The 19817-nt window shown below is 36.7% G+C and overlaps 1 protein-coding gene across 8 annotated transcripts in view; it reads left to right on the top strand.

Annotated features, from left to right (window-relative positions):
* The window catches only part of LOC138714721 (RING finger protein 207-like), an 87232-nt gene that overhangs the window by 22786 nt on the left and 44629 nt on the right, over nucleotides 1-19817 (top strand). For all 8 annotated transcript variants that reach the window (XM_069846799.1, XM_069846805.1, XM_069846803.1 and 5 more), the window contains 4 exons: nucleotides 4310-4482; nucleotides 6864-7055; nucleotides 9369-9505; nucleotides 16732-16946. In XM_069846799.1, the coding sequence (XP_069702900.1) occupies nucleotides 4310-4482; nucleotides 6864-7055; nucleotides 9369-9505; nucleotides 16732-16946 (717 nt within the window). The remainder of the gene's footprint in view (nucleotides 1-4309; nucleotides 4483-6863; nucleotides 7056-9368; nucleotides 9506-16731; nucleotides 16947-19817) is intronic.

Raw genomic sequence — 19817 nt, 5'->3', positions numbered from 1 at the left:
TTTGCCTTTATTACTGGAAATATATAGTATAATAGATAGAGGGAATGACGAAAAAAACCTTAATCAGATTGGCTGGGCCCGGGTTTTGAACCCAAGACCTCCCGAATACAAGTCTCAAATGCAAGCATCTGAGTTAACATGCTTGGTATCTTATTTTTATTGAAGATGAATAAGTATTATATTTCGAAAATAAAGTTGAAACTATGAAGTTTGAAGTCTTGTCAGTATTTGATATTTTCAAATTCCAGGCAGATATGAAATGCCCCTTCTGTTATTACCATTGTTAGAGTAGACACAACACACTGCAGCATGCCTTCAGGATATTGCGTTAATGACATCTCTCTCTTCAGTCCTCAAGGTACCATGCATGAGCATGAGGATGTTCTTACACATCCACAGTAAGATAGAGTGATGTAAGCAATATTGGATCTTGCCAAAGAAGCATAGCAATATACTACAGTCTACTATTTTGTGTAGTAAAGCAGGGACTTCAACTGAGATAAGTGTCTGAATTTTTCAAGAGATTCTTCTATTGTATTTGCATTGAGAAATGAAGCTTTGCAGCTCAGCATTTAAATCACCGAAATGAACCACTTTATAAAATGAAAACGAAATCATTGTTATCTTTCTCTTCTGCCTGCTCTCTCTTCTCCTATTTCTGTTTCGTATATTTTTTCTCTGTGATCCCTTTTCTTTTCTTGGTCCTCTTTCACCTACTTTTTCTTCTCCTCGCACTGGCGTGGCTCAGATGGTAGCACATTTGCCTACTGATCTGGATCTATGCTCAATCATGGGCTAAGTTCCTGTTTAGTCTGATTACCTGGTTGAATTTTTTTTTTGAGGTTATCTCCAGCTACAAGCCATTGAAGAGTCTACTGCAAGAATGATGGATGTCATTTGGAATACATTTTGCAGGAGAAGCAATTGAAAGCTTGAAATGCTTAGCGCTCAAAGCTTAACTGTGATTTTCCGATCATTACTGGACAAAGACTATCAGTGTTAATGCCGTATAACTCTGTATGTACATTCTATATGTCTTAAGCTATGCATTGACAGTCTTGGTTCATTTTCGACAAGAAAGTGATATCCATCATTCTTGCAGTGTACTCTTCAATTGTTAGATAATCACATGGTGAATCCGCGGTCTCATCTCGCCGAATACTCATTCCATTGACACTAAATAACGTAGTAATTGAAAGACTGTCATTAAAATTTTCTCCTCCTTTATCGTCCTTCCATCTGTTCTGCCCACTTTTCTCTTCCTTTATTTTCTTACTCCTCTTTTTTCCTCTTTTGCCTACGTGTTTCCTCCACCATGGCAGTAACGTCACCACAATCTGTATATCACTCCTATAAGGCATCTAAGATTTTATTACTGATGGTAATCTTCGTTAACGTATGTTCTCTTAGTATGCTTCCACATGCTCTGACCTTACAAAGTCAGTATATGAGGGAAGTTTAAATTGAAGTAGCTACCTACATTTTCTAATGCGGTGCCTGAAGCTATTACCACTAGATGGTAGTATTATCAATGTGCACACAAGTGAAACAAAGAAGCAGCAGATGTACAAATGTACCATTGGTGACTTGATCCAAGCATTGATGCAGACTTTGTCTCGGGCTGCATCCAAGACTCTTCACCCTTTAATATATCTTCCCTTTCATCCTGTCTGCTCGGATCAAGTCATCTACCTGTTACACATCTCCACTGATTGACTCGGTATTTGTTACTTGTATGCCTCTCAGAGAACTCGTGTACTCAATTGTAGATAGCTTGACGTGACAATACTCGTTATACAGAGGCAGCATTTCTTTGTGAATATTCTTTGCTGTCAGACATTTTGCCCAGAAAAATCGCACAACGGAATGCTGCTTGATGGTGGTATACTAAAGATACGGTCACACGTCGCTACTTTTGCAGCACTGCAGTACAAAAAACTGCGCAATTCTTGTACTGCGACATGTGAACAACAGTGCAACCCAAAAAGTAGCGGCTGCCGAACCTGCTGCCCGCTACTTTTCCATGCTGCGGGCGGCTTAAAAGTAGCGACGTGTGAACAGGGTTCTCAGAGTTGCAGCCGCAGCATTTTTGATATCGGTTTTGTTGAAACTTTTTCTGCAGTTGCAACCAGTGTTACCACCCCAAATGTGCCAATGATAACTTTTATTGTTTGGATATATTTTAGTGTTAAATGTGATAAAAATAAATTATTTGTAACAGTTATTAAATACACATCACAGTCTGAGCATAATTGCTGACGATATAATTCATTTTTTAAATTTTCCGTAGTGTAGTACCAAACAGGAGGGTTGCCAACATTGATTACGTGAATATACTGTTGGTTATCATTTAAGTATATAGGCGTTTTTAAAAGCTTTATAGTAAAACTAATGTCAATTTTTGAATACTAGATACGACAGAAAAGCAAATAATTGATAAGGAAGCTTTCGCATGAGTTTCTTAATAATGTGAACATAACCACAAAATGTATATTGAGAAGTCAACACGGAGATGGAAACCTGCAGCATGACTGCGGCTGCAAAAGTAGCGCCTTGTGTGTGAACAGACTCGCAACCTCCAGTTGCAACTTTTGCAGCACTCGGGTTGCGCAGCACGAAAAATAGCGTGCAGTGCGCTACTTTTGGCTTACGTGTGAACATGACACGCAACTTTTGCAGCTGCAGTACAAAAGTTGCGCAGCAAAAGTAGCGATGTGTGACCGTACCTTAATACATATGTGCTGCCGTCATGCAACTGCTGCTTCTTTCTTTTGCTTGCATGCACGTCTATTGCTCTGAAACCTGGATAATACTGCCATCTAGCAGTGATAGCTTCAGGCACACCATTAAAAAATCTAGGTTGCTACTTGAATTTGTAGCTTACTTATTCACCTGTATACTTCGTTTTATTACCTCAGTCTGCCACAATACTAGTAGCTTAGCGATATTATACCATTAAGTACGAGAAAAATTCGTACCGGCACCGGGAATCGAACCCAGGACCTCTCAGCTGTGCGCGCTGAGTACTCTCTAACCAACTGAGCTATGCTGGGACCCGATTCACGACGCCGGCCGAACTCCTCTCGTATAATGGTATAAAAACAAACTGACTAGTCATACTAGTCGTGTAAAATGTAATGAGGTGGGCGAGACCTCATTCATATTCGATACATATATGATGTTAACAGTTTTAAGAAACTGTTGTTGAATATGGCCATAAAGTCATTTAATATGCGCTCCTGTATATATATGACGTACATCGTCTTAAATGCAGGCAGTAAGGCCGTAACATGACACTACGAGAGGAGTTCGGCCGGCGTCGTGAATCGGGTCCCGGCATAGCTCAGTTGGTTAGAGAGCACTCAGCGCGCACAGCTGAGAGGTCCTGGGTTCGATTCCCGGTGCCGGTACGAATTTTTCTCGTACTTAATGGTATAAAAAGAAACTGACTAGTCATACTAGTCGTGTAAAATGTAATGAGGTGGGCGAGACCTCATTCATATTCGATACATATTAGCGATATTAGCTCCAGTCAGTAATCAGAAGTTCATTGTACTGTAGCTACAACAGCCGCCACATTATCACCACTACTCGATATCATACTTGCACTTACTTGAATTCACCACCACCGTCTTCACCTCCATGATGTTCATCCTTGTCCTTGGACCTCTTCCCAAAATACCTGCTACGATAGCCATGTTACATTGTGAGAGACTAATAATAAGAGTGCAGTTCACGCCTCAATCATTTAAACAATATCGGATACAAATCCACACCTGTGGAGTAACGGTCAGCGCATTTTGCCACGAAACCAGGTGGCCTGGGTTTTATTCCCGGTCGGGGCAAGTTACCTGGTTGAGGTTTTTTCTGGGGTTTTCCCCTCAACCCAATATGAGCAAATGGTGGATAACTTTTGGTGCTGGACCCCGGACTCATTTCACCGGGATTATCACCATCTTATTCAGACGCTAAATAACCAAAGATGTTGATAAAGCGTCGTAAAATAACCTACTAAATAAAAAAAATCGGATACAATAAATGAAATATGAAATGGAAAATGATCTCGTTGTATTGGTTCAAGTCCCTGATTAGAAATGCAAACTCGCAGGCTTTGACATGCTTCTGCGGTAAGATTAAGTTTTGTTTGCAGCATTCTAGCTTGTCAGGATGATTCCCATGAACATGCATGCAGGAAGCAGCTGTGCTCGAACTCAGCTCCTCGTGGAGGAAGGCCCACCCGCCCATCACCTGAACACACACGGTATCGTAGTGTGAGGAATTCTTGTTCATTCATTGGCATTGGTTGCAGTCAGTGTGTGACCTGCAGAATTCAGTCCGTGAGGGCCTGCTTATGTTCAAGACACTCCTGGAGGAGCTGCGCCGCAACATGGAGTCCGAGAAACATACCATCAACAGTTTCTGTCAGGGGATGCAGGAGGCTATCGCTAAGACTCATGCCAGCATGATCATGGAGGTGCAGAGGTGAGCTTTTCCTTTATGGGCTATTCCATATGAAATCGATCAGTAAAAAACCTCGCATTTTTTTTTATACCCTAATTTTTTCCCTACTTATACAAGGTGCTGAGGGGAGTGCATTTTCAAAAATATACTATCGAAAGTCAAACGGTTTTCGTATTATTGAGCGACAAATTTATCGTATTTTATAAAAACAAGCCTCTTTCAGCGCTCAGAACTCTGGAACCATTTACTGCAGAACATTGAACGAAAGCTTATTTTGAAGCTGACATTTGGTAGGTTATGTTAAGAAGTAATCCTTATGTTTATTGTACACAGAGAGACAGATAATCTGATTTTACTTGCTTTTAGGCCATTTGTAAAAATGTAAAAAAATATTGAGAAAAAACCTTGCATTATTAAGAGGGATTCGGCATTGTTTGCTTAGTGGTACGGCAATAAGTTTTGAGGGTATTAAATAGATTAGTTTCACATGCCTAGACTTGAATGGTGCAGTACCGCACGCACTGACCGAGAGCTGAAGATAAGCGAGTGTTGGGCGTCATTTTACTCCTGTGTTTATGAAAACCTGTGATAAAGCTAGCACAGTCATGTGCTGCTAGACGATACATCACGTGTTTGTCTCCTGGCCTTGCTTGTCTCGGCTTAGCTCCCGTCTCACAGTCAGCTGGTTAGTTCACGCGCGTACTATTTATTTTCTTTATTTGGTATTTTCAATACTTTCTTATCAACATACCATCAGTAAAAAATATGTGTTTATTTGTTCTTTCAATGCGGAATCTAACTATATATTTTTAAAATATTTTTTCCTAGCCAAAGGCGTCTTAATGAGGAAAAATCTAAATTTCTCCATTTCCATAAAAAGTAAGAAACACTGTTTATATGTCAATATAATCTTTAATTTCTCAGCATCAAAATAAACCATGATTTTGATCATTGGGTGAAAGGGTTTCGGAGCTACAACAGTTTAAAGTTGCTAATTTTATGAAAATACTATAAATTTAAATATTTTAAATTTAAACACTATGAAGTTCTGATGCCTCAAACTTTGCACAAAGCATTGTATCACAGTTCTCTACTACAAAAAAAGTTTTATTGTATTTAGAAATTGTAAGGTCAATTTTCTCTACATTTCGGTCGATTTGAGATGGAATAGCTCTTACATGTAATGACATACTGACTCACATTTGATTATATGATTAAGTTATTTGAAAACTCTCGTTTCGAAGAGAAAAATATAAATTAGGTTATTTCACGAAGAAAATTCTGTGTATATATATAGTGAAATCTCAGTATAACATACATTAGAAAATAATATTTCTACTTTATTTTGAAAAGTATGTTATAAAAAAGGGATGTTTAATGCAAACAAAGTTGTTTTAATTTTACATTAGGTAATACAGAGTTATTCCAAACATATATTAGTTTTAATTTAGCCTACTGCAGCTGTGTTTAGAGTCCATGTAAGATTCAAGAAACTCACTATGCCTATAGAAAACTACAATGGATATACATATCACTCGTTTTTAAAATTATAACACAAAGAAATTATTTAAATTAAAAAAAGAAGTTGCTGGTGGTATATGCAACAAATATAATATGTACATGGTAGGCGGGACACAGTACAATCAACAAAATTTGAAATACTTCTTAACTTTGGTTTGTTTTTCTTCTACAAGCTATTGAGGTTCATCCAGCAACGAGAATTGAATCTTTATTGCTAGAAACAGTATAGGACAAAGATCATATGCACGCAAGATTATACACTTTTCTTACAGTGCTATGTTTCCAGTCAACATGTTCAAAATAAAATACACATAAGACAAAATCTGCAACCAACATTACATAAAATAAGGATGTAAAAGTTGAAAAAAATTTCAGCTTAAACAATTTTTATACATTAATGAAATGATTACAAGTAATGATAACGTAAAAATGAAATGTCTTTGCTTTATTTTCATTTTAGTAGGTTATTTTACGACACTTTATCAACATCTTAGGTTATTTAGCATCTGAATGAGATGAAGGTGATAATGCCGGTGAAATGAGTCCGGGGTCCAGCACCGAAATTTACCCAGCTCTTATTGGGTTGAGGGAAAACCCCAGAAAAAACCTGAACCAGGTAACTTGCCCCGACCAGGATTCGAACCCGGGCCACCTGGTTTTGCGGCCCCAGACGTGCTGACCGTAACTCCACAGGTGTGGACGAGATGGGATGGTTCATCTGTATAGCCACAAGGAGCATTTTGCATTTCTTTACAATTTCTTTTCTCTCTATTACAATATAAATTATAATTAATAAAAACTTTTACTGGCAGTGTATTATTGTTAATCATAATGTCATAAGTTGTGAGGAACGTATTTTGATGGGTTTTGTACATTTACAGGCAGTTTGAAACAAAGGAGCGTCAGTTTCGAGGCCAATTGGTCAGCCTAGGTACAGTGTTACCCCTTCTGCAGCTTCACCTGCTTCTCTGCTCAGCCTTCTCCTCTTCAGCAAATAAATATCAGTTCCTGGACCTGGCTTATCCCATGATGGATCGTCTGGCTGCTGTGTCTCAGCTTAGTCAACCTCTCAGGTTGGTAACAAAGCTGTTAATTTACTAAGAGATGTCGCATGTAAGTTGTGTAACAAATTTCAGATTCATACAGTACTCTCATTTTATGAGGAAATTTCGCATCATTCCCTGCTCTCCTGACCACAGTGTGGGAAGCCAGTTGTATAAACATCCCAGCAGTTAGTTGCGTCTGAGAATTGTAGCGGAACGTGTGTGTGACTGTTGCTTGTGTATTGAGGGGACACACTACTAGAAATAACAGCTTTTTTCCTAATAATTTTTTTTCAACCAAATTTTGAGAACATGTTTGCTACGTAAAGGACTAACAGAATCCAAATTTTGAGCTCCCAAATATTTCTGACTTTTGGTTTTTATCATTTTTTTTTTTTTTATATTTTCAAACCCAAGTTTTTAGTAAAAGATCTCAATTTTTAAGCTTCCTTTGTTTTGATTGCATTCACAAGACATAGAGGAACATTTCTATGCATTTATTTTATGAAATATCTCATTTATTCACTTAATTCTTTTTTTTTTTTTTTTAAATTTGAAAATGTTATTTTTTTTTATAATTCGTGAAAAAAATATAATAAATTAGCAGTAGTTCTTACAAAATAAATGCATAGAAACATGCAGCTACCTCATAAATACTTGCAGAAAAAATTTCATCCAGATTGATTAATATTTTGTATAAAACAGTTGATGTTGAATGAAGAAAAATGAACTTACGGAAAAATGGATTTGAAAGTAAAATTAATATTTATGTAACATATGTCTATCGAAATTCTCCTTCTCTACATTCATCTAGTAACTTCAGGGAGCAAACTTTAGAACACAAAATTACTAGATTTGTAGTCAAAAATTAAAAAAAAAGTTCTTTGATGAAAAATTAATTTTGACAGCTCTTTAAATGCCACGTCTCAGCCTTAATTTAAAAAAAAATTAAACATATTGTGTAATCAGAATTGAACCAACTCCATTTGGGGTATGAAAATATACATTCTAAAGAAGTGAGATAGCCAATAAACTTTTTGGAAAATATTCATTATTTTCAGTGGAGTCTCCCCTTAAGTAATTAATTTGAAAATGACGTATACAGTTGAACAGCGAATTTATTTGGTGGAATGTTACGTGAAAAAAGATAACTATAGAAGATTCATTCGGGGATTTGCTCGTAAATGATCTGACTAACATTCATACAAAATCTTGTGTTTCGAAGTTAATGAGAACATGACATATAACAGGTTCAGTTTGTGATATACAGAGAAAGTAAAAAAGACACGTTTTAACTGGAGATAAACTTGGGGATATTCGAGCATGATTACAAGTAAGTCCCGAAAACAACTTAATCATCTAGGGCAGGAAGCGAAATTACAGAAAGTGCCAAATAATTTGTTTAACCCTTAGAAGCCAGAAAACTTATACCACTATTTCACGCAAATGTCTAACTCTTAACCAGGGGTTCGTATACCTGCATCATTGGGCAAATTCGTGTTGGTTCGTTAGCCGAGCGGTTTAAGGTGCACAAGATATGTCCAATCACCATATTGTGCCTAAGATCGCAGGTTCGTGTCCAGGCCACTGCAGTCAATTGAGTCTGTGGTAAAGGATGGGGGAGTGCCCATTGATAAAACAATTGGTGTAATGTTATGTATGGAAGCTGACGGGGTTTCAGTTGATTGGAGTTGAAATGATTTTGCTCCTTTTTTGTTAAGAAAAAAAAAACAGTTACAAAAAATTTTTTTAAAATTCTTTTAATAAAGTGCAATGCCCTTAATCTATACTAATAATAAATCTCTAACCGAAATTTTTTTGGTAATTTTCGATTTTCAAAAAATAATTGGTGTCAGCATGTATAATTCATCTCCTGAAACCAAAAATCGCTTTTTTGAAATGTTTGTTTGTATGTCTGTCTGTCTGGATGTTTGTTACCTTTTCACGCGATAATGGCTGAACTGATTTATATAAAAAATTGGAATATAAATTAAGTTCATTGTAACTTAGATTATAGGCTATATGGCATTCAAAATACTTTATTTCAAGTCTAAGTGTTTGTGTGTAAATATAACATGACATCGAATATAATACACATTTTGTCAAGTAAGGTGCGTATTATAATTGTGTAAATTTTGTAATTAGGGACAATGAATTCTGCCTTCCATATTAAATTCTTCAGGCAAATAGAGTCAAGTATGATATTAGTTGGCTATTCCTAGATTCTGTTGGAACCACCCATGATAAATCTTGTACGTTCTCTCTCATACAGAAACTAAACCATTAATAAGACTTTCTCTTCGTGCTGTTTGTTACATGAATGGTTTGAAATTTGCGTTGCAGGCCTGTTCAATCAAGTCAGATTCGGACCAACTACCGTAGTGAATTCTCGCATGCCCTGGAGCCCTGGGTGGGGAAAAGTGTCATCACAGCAGCACAGCAGCAGCAAGCAGGTGGGGAAATGGGGCCGCAAGTGGCAGGTGAGATGTTGTGGGATGTTGTACACTGTATGAGACTTGGCACTTTTCCCCTTGAAGAAAGATAGGTTCAAGGTAACTTGTGTGTCTCTGTAACTGAATGATCTGTAAATTGCATCTCTGTGGTAAGTAATTGTTCGGTTTTTTATGTAATGATTTCAACTGCATCGGTTATTCACACTAATAACTAGGTGATCAGAGAAGAGTCTTCTTCATCTTCTTCTTCTTCTCCTCCTCCTCCTCCTTCTTCTTCTTCTTCTTCTTCTCCTCCTCCTTCTCCCTTTCCTTCTCCTCCTCCTCCTCCTTCTTCTCCCTTTTCTGCTCCTTCTTCTTCCTTTCCTTCTTCTCCTCCTTCTCCCTTTCCTCCTCCTTCTCCTCCTCCCTCTTCCCCCTTTCCTTCTCCTCCCTTTCCTTCTCCTCCTCTTTCTTCTCCCTTTCCTCCACCTCTTTCTTCTCCCTTTCCTTCTCCTCCTACTTCTCCCTTTCCTTCTCCTCCTCCTCCCTTTCCTTCTCTCCTCCTCCCTTTCCTTCTCCTCCTCCCTTTCCTCCTCCTCCTTCTCCTCCTTCTTCTCCCTTTCCTCCTCCTCCCGTTCCTTCTCCTCCTCCTCCTCCTCCTCCTCCTCCCTTTCCTTCTCCTCCTCCTCCCTTTCCTTCTCCTCCTCCTCCTTCTTCTCCCTTTCCTCCTCCTCCTCCCTTCTCCTCCTCCCTTCTCCTCCTCCCTTTCCTTCTCCTCCTCCTTATTCTTCTCTCTTTCCTTCTTCTCCTCTTCCCTTTCCTTCTCCTTCTCCTTCTCCCTTTCCTCCTCCTCCTTCCTTTTCCTCCTCCTTCTCCTCCTCCCTTTCCTTCTCCTCCTCCTCCTTCTTCTTCTCCCTTTCCTTCTCCTCTTCCCTTTCCTTCTCCTTCTCCTTCTTCTCCCTTTCCTCCTCCTCCTCCTTCTCCCTTTCCTCCTCCTCCTTCTTCTCCCTTTCCTTCTCCTCCTCCTCCTCCCTTTTCTTCTCCTCCTCCTCCCTTTTCTTCTCCTCCTCCTCCCTTTCCTTCTCCTCTTCTCCTCCCTTTCCTTCTCCTCCTCCTTCTCCCTTTCCTTCTCCTCCTCCTCCTTCTCCCTTTCCTTCTCCTCCTCCTCCTCCTCCTCCCTTTCCTTCTCCTCCTTCTTCTCCTCCCTTTCCTCCTCCTCCTTCTTCTTCTTCTTCTTCTTCTTCTTCTTCTTCCTAGGCACTATAACTGTATATTAAGATTTTTTCATTTGAAACACTTGAAATGTTTACAGTCCTAGATTGTAATGTGTAGAGACTCGTAATGCACACACTTATAATTTGTTTTATTTCAAGTTTGTGCTGACATTTATGTTTTTTCATTTGTTAATTCCAACCTTTAATTAGATCTGCAGTATCTAGATGCGTTTTACTTATTGTATAGGCCCATAAAAAAATTTGAGCCACCTGAATTTTACAAGTTCCAGTTATAACATACTGCGCATGCTCAGTGGTCCCAGATTTTGTTTCTGGGTCTGTACAAATTAGGCCTATACAGATTCCAGGTGCCAGGTAGCCATGGCGACACTTGAGTTTTTGTTTTAACGAGTTCAACTTATGTTAATTTAAGTTCAACTTAAGACTTCGATTTCTTTTATGTCACTACGACTAATACATGATGTTAATACTAGCTGTTGTAGGAAGAAATTCGAATGTGATTTTTAGATTTACTTACAAATGTCTTTTAAGGAACCTGGAGGTTCACTGCTGCCCTCACATAGGCTCACCATCGGTCCCTATCCTGAGCAAGATTGATCCAATCTTTACCATCACATCCTACCGCCCTCAAATCTATTTTAATATTATGCTCTCATCTACGCCTTGGTCTCTCCAGAAGTCGCTTTTAGATTAGTATTGAAATCATGGACACAATTTAATCAGTTGCTTGTGATACTCTTTCCATCAATACAGTCGTCCTGGAAGAATATTGGACTGCAAGAAGACAAATAACTGCATTAGCACATAACTGTGCATTTAACAAAAATAACGTACATAATGAATATTTCCATAGCCTTGTGTCATGGTATTTTATTAGGTTTTTAATCTTGGTTAATAATGCCACCGTTTCTGTTGTATCTATTTTTTTCCATCATTTCTTCTAAGATCTTATTCAAGAGTTGTGTTCAGGCATCTTATGTTCTTCAAATATTTTTCTTTCTCTGTTTTACTCCCTCTTTAGTCAAACCATCGCTAGTTTCATTTCATTAGACTAACATTCGCATTTACAGAAAAGTTTTTAGTACTCTTATGTGATACAGAACGTCTCTGATATCTAGTCATAGTTCCTGTTTTGAGTTTTTGTCTTAAAGTAATTGCTTGTATTGCAGTTTTGGAATTCACCAAAATTACCACATGCATACGTGTTTTAGTTACACTCACGCCATTTTATTTCCTATAATACTTTCAACATTTTCGTATATTTTCATGGTAAAGAAGGTTGGTTGAGTGTTGACAGAACTGCTGCAGTAAATTTTGTATTTAAGAAAAGAAATACACAAAATGTGAAAGATAGATGTGATGTGAGGACTGTATACAGAAATCTGTGTTTTGTGTATTTGCATGTGGAAGCTTTCATTGTTACAGTTAACCAAAAACGAGTATATACACTATTATGTAGTTAATTTTGAGTTTTTCAAAAGCTGCTACTTAGAAGATTAACAAAATAAAGGATATCTGAGTTTCAAAACCATTAATCTTCTTGTCATCAAGTTCATAGTTACTCTGATGTAAGATGTCCTTCTCGCTTTCTTTGCTCTTTGATGTCTTAAATTAAAAAAATGCTGTTTGGACACAAAGTGTGAAGGTGGTTGTGCTTGAAGCTACATAAACCTGTGTTGTGGGTTTGTATCCTGGATGTTGTTCTGTTGTGAATGTTGTATCATTTGTTATTTTACAACTGAGAACATAAGCAAAATCAAGTGAGGAAAAATTTAATTTATGCAGAGGGAGTGAATACATTGTTAAAAATATTTCCACTTTGTAAATGAAAACTGGTGCAAATGCTATTGCAGCAGTACAGACAGTTAATGCTGTTAACTTCCGAAAAATGGGATATAAATATTTTGCCTCAGAAATCTTGCAAGTTTTTAAATTCATCTGTGCAAATCTTCTGTTATTAAACAACGTTATTTTTACACCCTTCTTTGCTCCCTGTCTCAATTTCTTAGTCTCTCTGCATTTCTTTGATTACAGTAGAGCTTCAATTATTGTCATTAATTTGTACCACAAAACTGCAATGGTTATCAAAACAACGATATTTGAATCATTTAAACTCATGTTATAGTGATAATTCTTTATTTTGATTTATAACTTAGAACACAACTATGTACAGTAAAACTTCACTTATACATTTTTATGAGGGTTTAAAAATAAAAACCGTATATGTGTGAAAAACATGTAAGTGAGAAACATACTGTATAAGTGAAGTATTTACAAGAAACAGCATCCCATGCCGCCAAATTACTCTTCAAGGAACGACCACTCATATAAATTGAGGGAAAGAAGGTAGAGGACGGACACTGGAAAGTTTTCTTTTCTCAATCATACTAGCAGAGACTGGAATGCTTTACCTGCAGACTTACTAAAGGCTTTACCAACAACCAAAAATGTATTTAAAAATAGGCTTAAGGACCTTACTAATAGAAGGTAATTATACACAGTATTTAAAGGGTGTAAATTATATGTTGTTATTGAAGTGTTGTATCAGTGAAGAATTATGTTGTGTCAGTGAAGTGTGTTGTATCAGTGAAGAAGTATGTCGTGTCAGTGAAGTGTGCTGTGTCAGTGAAACGTGTTCCTGTCAGTGAAGCTTTATAGTTTATAGTGGCAGTGCAAAGTATTTGAACAGTGAAATGTTTTTGAAGTGTTAGTGAAATCAGGATAGAATCAGTGAAATGTGTCGTAGTTCCATTGCAGTGAGTGAGTTGACAGTGAAATGAGTGTAATTTGAAAGGTACTTGTGCAGATATGAACATATCATACTCGTGGGTTTTAGTTCGATCTTAGTTTTAAGATACAAATTAGATTTATTTCAAATGTTATTTTAAGTGATCGTTTCATTTAATTTAGTATATTCCCTGTTGTTGTTGTTGTTTTTGTTATTATTATTAATATTATTGTTAGTATTAATTATTAGTATTATTATTAATTGTATTTTTAATTAATAAGTTTATTATTGTCATTATTGAGTGTAATTAGTTACCACTGCCACCGGGTATTTACCCACTACAGTGTGAATAAATACATGCATGCATGCATACATACATACATACATACATACATACATACATACATACATACATAACAAGTCTTATTGGCTTAATTTTATTTAAAATTAATAAATCCTTTATATTTCTTATAGGACTTTGATGTAGAAGCTTAAAATCCTCTAAAAGGTCAGTTAATACCGAATCGTATGTTTTGATAGAATGCCATGTTTATTTACCAACTTTGACATTAAAATTAACTAACTGCCCATTGTGCAACTCAAACCAAGAAATAGATTCGGAACACCTCAAAATCTGTGCTTCAGTGGCTGACCATGATAATATCTTTGAAAAATATTGGAGTGCAAGAGGTCAAATGACTTTATTGTCAAATGCCTGGCATTAGAAAACAACAACAACATTAAAATTAATTGCTCACATGCACTTAAATGCTTTGTGACAGCTTTTATATCTGTGAAGTAAGTGCCTATGTTTTTAAAGTGGATGGCTGGAGTTCTAAAGTGGCTAGATCATGACTGGAAGCTCGATTTCGTACAAATGTTAGTCATTATGTACATAATCCGGCAAAGAGATCTGTTAATAACATTTTGGTGGTTATCTCATTTAATGCTAGATTATCTCATTTAATGCTATTAAATATCAAAACATGTTGTTATCTAATGCTGGGCTTTGGCAACGAAGCCATTAGCTTTCTTGCTCTCCAATATTTCTCTGTGGTGGATCCATCAGGTAGAACTTCACAGGTTTGTAGATGATCTTCAGTCATTTCTTCTTCTTTATTGCATAGAGGGCAATTTGGATTTGTGTAAATTCCTATTTTATTCAAGTGTTTGGCCAAATAATCGTGTTCTGTAAGCAGTCTGAATTTTGCTACTGCAGATTTATGTGGGATTTCTGGAATAATTTCTGTTTTTTCTATTAAAATGCTCCATTTTTTATCTTTGGCTTTGGTATATAGTGCTTGGTTTTGGTTGATTTTATATTTATTTATATTTATATATATATGAAAACATTGATTGGTATAAATTACATATTTAAAGATGATGATAATTGAAGCTCCGTCGAAATTATTTACCATTTTGTTGCTTGCTTGTGTGGAGGATAGTGTTTCATTTCTATGCAATTTTCTAATATTTCCAGAGAGATGAGTTAACACATATCACGCCAATATCTAAGTCTGTAGAGGACACCAAATCATGTAAAATGTCCATCTACAAAGATACACAGTACCTGATCGAAGTTGATTGGCCAGAAAGAGTGTATACTCATAATTACCATAAGAGTAAGAAGTTATTGATGAACTCAATATTGCAATGTTGCTAACATCATCGTCTTATTTCATTTTCCGTGAGTTTGAATGTAAATGGCTGTTGTGATTTTATAAAGATCTGTTAACACGTTCATTGACATAAGATTGATATTTTTTTCTCTTTGCCTCTTAATCTTTCTCAGCTCAAGTAATGGTTAGATATGACGCCTCTTCGATGTATTGGAAGATACTTGGCTTGGCAAGACTGCGCACATCTTCATGTGGCAGTGATAAAGAAGTGATGACATGGGGGTGGGAATACCCTAAGAAAACCTACTTCACTACCTTCTTTGCCCATCACAAATACTAAATTGGAAAGCCAGTGATCTAGCTATTGACTTCTGAATGACCTTCATGGTATTGATGAGGTTGAATAATATTTAATTTCTTATTACTAATTTTATTGAATGGTTGACTTTGCTGGTGAGCTCATCAATGATTTCTTGTAGGTGATGATTGTAAAGTAGCCAACATTATTTGAGGCATTGACATGGGAAAGGTCGTAACTGCCAAAAATTCGAATTTTTCATTGAGAAGGTAGTAAATGGCCATGCTAATGGCACAGAGAAGGTAGTATGTCCGTATGTAATGAAACGAAGTTGGAAACGTAGTCACTAGATATTGTAACTTGTATGTGCACAGCTGTTGGCGCGGAGAAGGTAGTAACTCCTTTTACAACATCAGAGTGTGTCTAGACAAATATGGGCTGATAACTGTGCAGGGCAGAATAAGAATCGGGTGATTCTAATGGTCCTGATTTACATTATTGCCAAGAAACATTTTGATTCAGTGGATTTGAAATTCCTGGTTTCAGGACATTCCTACATGCCATGTGATAGGGAATTTGGCATCATAGAGAAAAGAAAAAAAAGATGCAAGACCATGGTTCCAGAAGAGGTAAGGCCTAATAATGTAATAATGATGAAGGATGAGGATTTCTTCGACTCTTCTGCGGAATGTGACAAGTTTTTGAATACAACTCCTATCAAAATCAGCACCCTCAACTGGATTAGACTCTCAAGAGCTGATTTTCCTCTAATAAAAACAAGACAGTCATTTAATGACCTTGAACTGTGGACAGAGCACAGGATTTTTAAGAAAGGACAGTCATTAACGTCAATCACTAACTTGCAGTGCTTGCAACGCCTTGAAAGAAGACCAGTCGTCCCTGATGCCAAAAAGAGAGACTTGTTATTTTTATTAGACTTCCTCGATGAAAAGTATCATGCATTTTACCGAAAAATTTGTGCATAATGTATAAATAACGTTAATTCTCAGTTTGGCTAAGGAGTGATTTCAATGTTGTATTTTCATAAAATAGGATTTCACAGATAAATCTGTGCCACACTTTTCAAATTTCATTTGTAACACAAACATGAGTGTATGCCTTTCATTTAAAGCAGTTTCTGTAATAAGTGTGAAAGTGTTCATAAATTTGTTTTTTGCTTCCCCTGAAAAATTTTGTTTTTGGCAGTTACTACCTTTCCCATGTCAGCGCCTCATTTATTGTCCTGTCAGATACTGATCCTAGACTGTAGGATTCCCGTAATAGGAGGATAATATGTAAAGTTTTGAAACCACTTTAAATAGCCAAAGACTAACAAAAATTAAATTGACACAGTAAACCATCTTTTAACCAGTGTATGTTTCATTACTTCGCAGGACCTGTTTTATATGAAGCATCCCAAGTCCAGCAACAACCCTCATCACAGCAACCACAGCAGCAACAGCAGCCTCATGGTGCTCAGCAGCCTGGTGTGGGGCAGCATTTCCACCCACCTCCCTCCAGACGGCAGCACTCAGCGCTCAGGGCAAAGGCACTAGAAGGAGAGGGACCATTCTCAAATCACTGCCGTAGTTTTGATTCTCAGATTAAGGTAGGAGCTTAGATTCTCTCTTGTTTCGTTATGGAGAACTCATTATTGCGTTTTTTTCGGATATCCATTGTTTTGTTAAACAGTAAGTAACAAGTGTGTCCTATTCCTGAAGAAAACCAGCATTCCAGACTGTCTGCATTCCACGAAACTCGTCAGCTTACCTAATATTTTCTCGTGATTGATTCCAACTTTAAGACAACACCAAAATATTACCTATTGTTGTAGTGTGACTTATATCCCCTTCATTTCATGTTATTGCAATTCAGAAATTTCCGCTATACTGGAGAATTACCACAGTCGCTTTGAACCGCGCCGTTACATTTACCACCAAATCTAACTAAATACACAATGTCACCAACATAAGAACATGACGTTGGTGTGTGGCATTGTTGGCGGGAGAAATTTTTTTTCTCTCTCTCTCTGCCTCCTTCGTTCTGAATATTACTGAGAGATAGCACCAGTGTTAGCTACAAAGTGTATTTGCGCAAATATAATATTGTAAGTAGATTACGTGACTTATTACGTGTCTTAGATGAGAGTCTCGAGATAAAACTGTTTTGTCCTATATTTATTTTTTTTCTCTCTGTCTACCTCCTTCGTTCTGAACATTATTGAGAGATAGCACCACTGTTAGCGACAATGTGTATTTGCGTATATATTGCGAATAAATTATGACGAATGCCTTAGATGAGAGGTTCGGAACAGAAACAATTGTGCTGTAGCGCATGCACAGGCCTCTCATGCAGTGGGAACGTGATCCTTACTTGAATTTATTTTCGCGTGTACATTGCAGATTAAATGATTGAGATCCTTTCTTGCTCCGGTTACAGATCTTGCATTTACGAAGGTTAGGTTAGCTTTGGTTAGGTTAGCTTTGGATAGGTTAGCTTTGGATAGGTTAGTATAGGTTGGTTAGGTTAGGTTAACTTTGATTCGGTTAGGTTAGCTTTGGTTAGGTTAGCATAGCTCAGCTTAGCTTAGGTTAGGTTAGCTTTGTTTAGGTTAGGTTAGCTTTGTTTAGGTTAGGTTAGCTTTGTTTAGGTTAGGTTAGCTTTCGTTAGCTTAGGTTAGCTTTGGTTAGGTTAGCTTAGCTTTGGTTAGGTTAGCTTAGCTTTGGTTAGGTTAGGTTAGCTTAGTTTAGCTTAGGTTTGGTTAGTTTAGTTTAGGGATAGGGAAGCGCCAGGAGATTTTTTACATGAAGTTCATTTACATATTATGTAATATAAATGTTATCATTTTCATGTATTTGACGAAACTTTTAAATTTTAACATAAAATTTGATTTCATTCGTCCATGTAGTCGTTAAAATTATATAATATGACAGTTTTTGATTCGTAATATTGATAAAAAAATAATAATAGGCCTATAATGATCGCGGTGAATAATTTCATGATCTCTAAAATTTTTTTTCGTAAAAGGCTAGGTATTTTTCTCTAGCCCTGAAATAAAATAGCAACGCCGTCATAATTACTTACTTTATGCTTTGGCGAACATTATCCGGAAATTTACATTCCGTCATTTTAATGATATTCCGTGAAACATGCCCTTTTTCCTGTTAATTTCCTTGTGATAACCTAGTTTATGATCGTACTACATCTTCATTTTCTTTTAATGCATTCAAAAAACCGCTGTTGTACTACATAAAACCTTGAACTTGACTAATGGAGTAAATTATTTAAGAATATAGTCGCGAATTTGACTACCACCATTTCGATTATATTTTGTTTGATACGGCTCGGTACGGCCCAGTGACTAGTGGCCAGCGAGTAGCGTCGACTGTCGATATTGGTCTGCCGTGGGTATTATGCAGTTGTTCCGAAATTTCTTTATGGAGTGCACACTATTCCTAGGCCCGGTTTCTTCAACCTATGTTAAAATGCACCTAACATAGCGGTAATTAACTGTAAGTTAAAAGTATAAATTGCTGTTAATAATATTGCGTTTCTTCAACTTTATATTTCACATTTTAACAAACTGTTTATTAACTCTCTGTTAGGACCAGAGATTCGAGAGTTTAACCATAACCTATAACCAAGTATAGGCTCAATTCGGTTTTCTAAACGCGACAATTGCGATTTTTGCTTGTTTCCATTGTTTGATTCGGAGATGATAGAAGTCTTTCTATTCTCTCAGGTTTGATTTATGCTTCTTTCCGTTGTCTGTATCACAGTAACATGAAGCGGCATATTGGTATTATTGCTGTGAAATAACACTGGAACGAAAAGAGATCTTAGGAGTAATTTTGCAAACGTTCTTTCGAGAACTGTAGTTTCACATTCTCCTCTGAAAACTCAGCTAATGATGATGATGATGATGATAATAATACTTACTTACTTACTGGCTTTTAAGGAACCCGGAGGTTCATTGCCGTCCTCACATAAGTCTGCCATTGGTCCCTATCCTGAGCAAGATTAATCCATTCTCTATCATCATATCCCACCTCCCTCAAATCCATTTTAATATTATCCTCCCACCTACGCCTCGGTCTTCCTAAAGGTCTTTTTCCCTCCGGCCTCCCAACTAACACTCTATATGATGATAATAATAATCATCATCTTAAGGAACTTCACATTCCTTTTGATTATGTAATGTCTATTCTTATAAATATCAAAGATTCTCTTCAAATATTACATCATCATCTCAATTTCAGTTAATCAATATTTGCCTTCAACAGTTAACTTTCTTTTTTCTTTAATGTTTCAAATCACATTATATTGTACAGGTTTATTGTATTCAGGACCTTTATGGTCTCTCAAATTCTTTGAGCTGATGTCTTTAATGAATAAATAAAATAATAATAATAATAATAATAATAATAATAATAATAATAATGATAATAATACACAAAATACCGATAATGTAAATTGTAAA

Source organism: Periplaneta americana, chromosome 15 (assembly GCF_040183065.1).
Source record: "Periplaneta americana isolate PAMFEO1 chromosome 15, P.americana_PAMFEO1_priV1, whole genome shotgun sequence".
Lineage (NCBI taxonomy): Eukaryota > Metazoa > Arthropoda > Insecta > Blattodea > Blattidae > Periplaneta > Periplaneta americana.
Note: the sequence above shows the minus strand (reverse complement) of the source record. Positions and strands in the feature narration are given on the sequence as shown.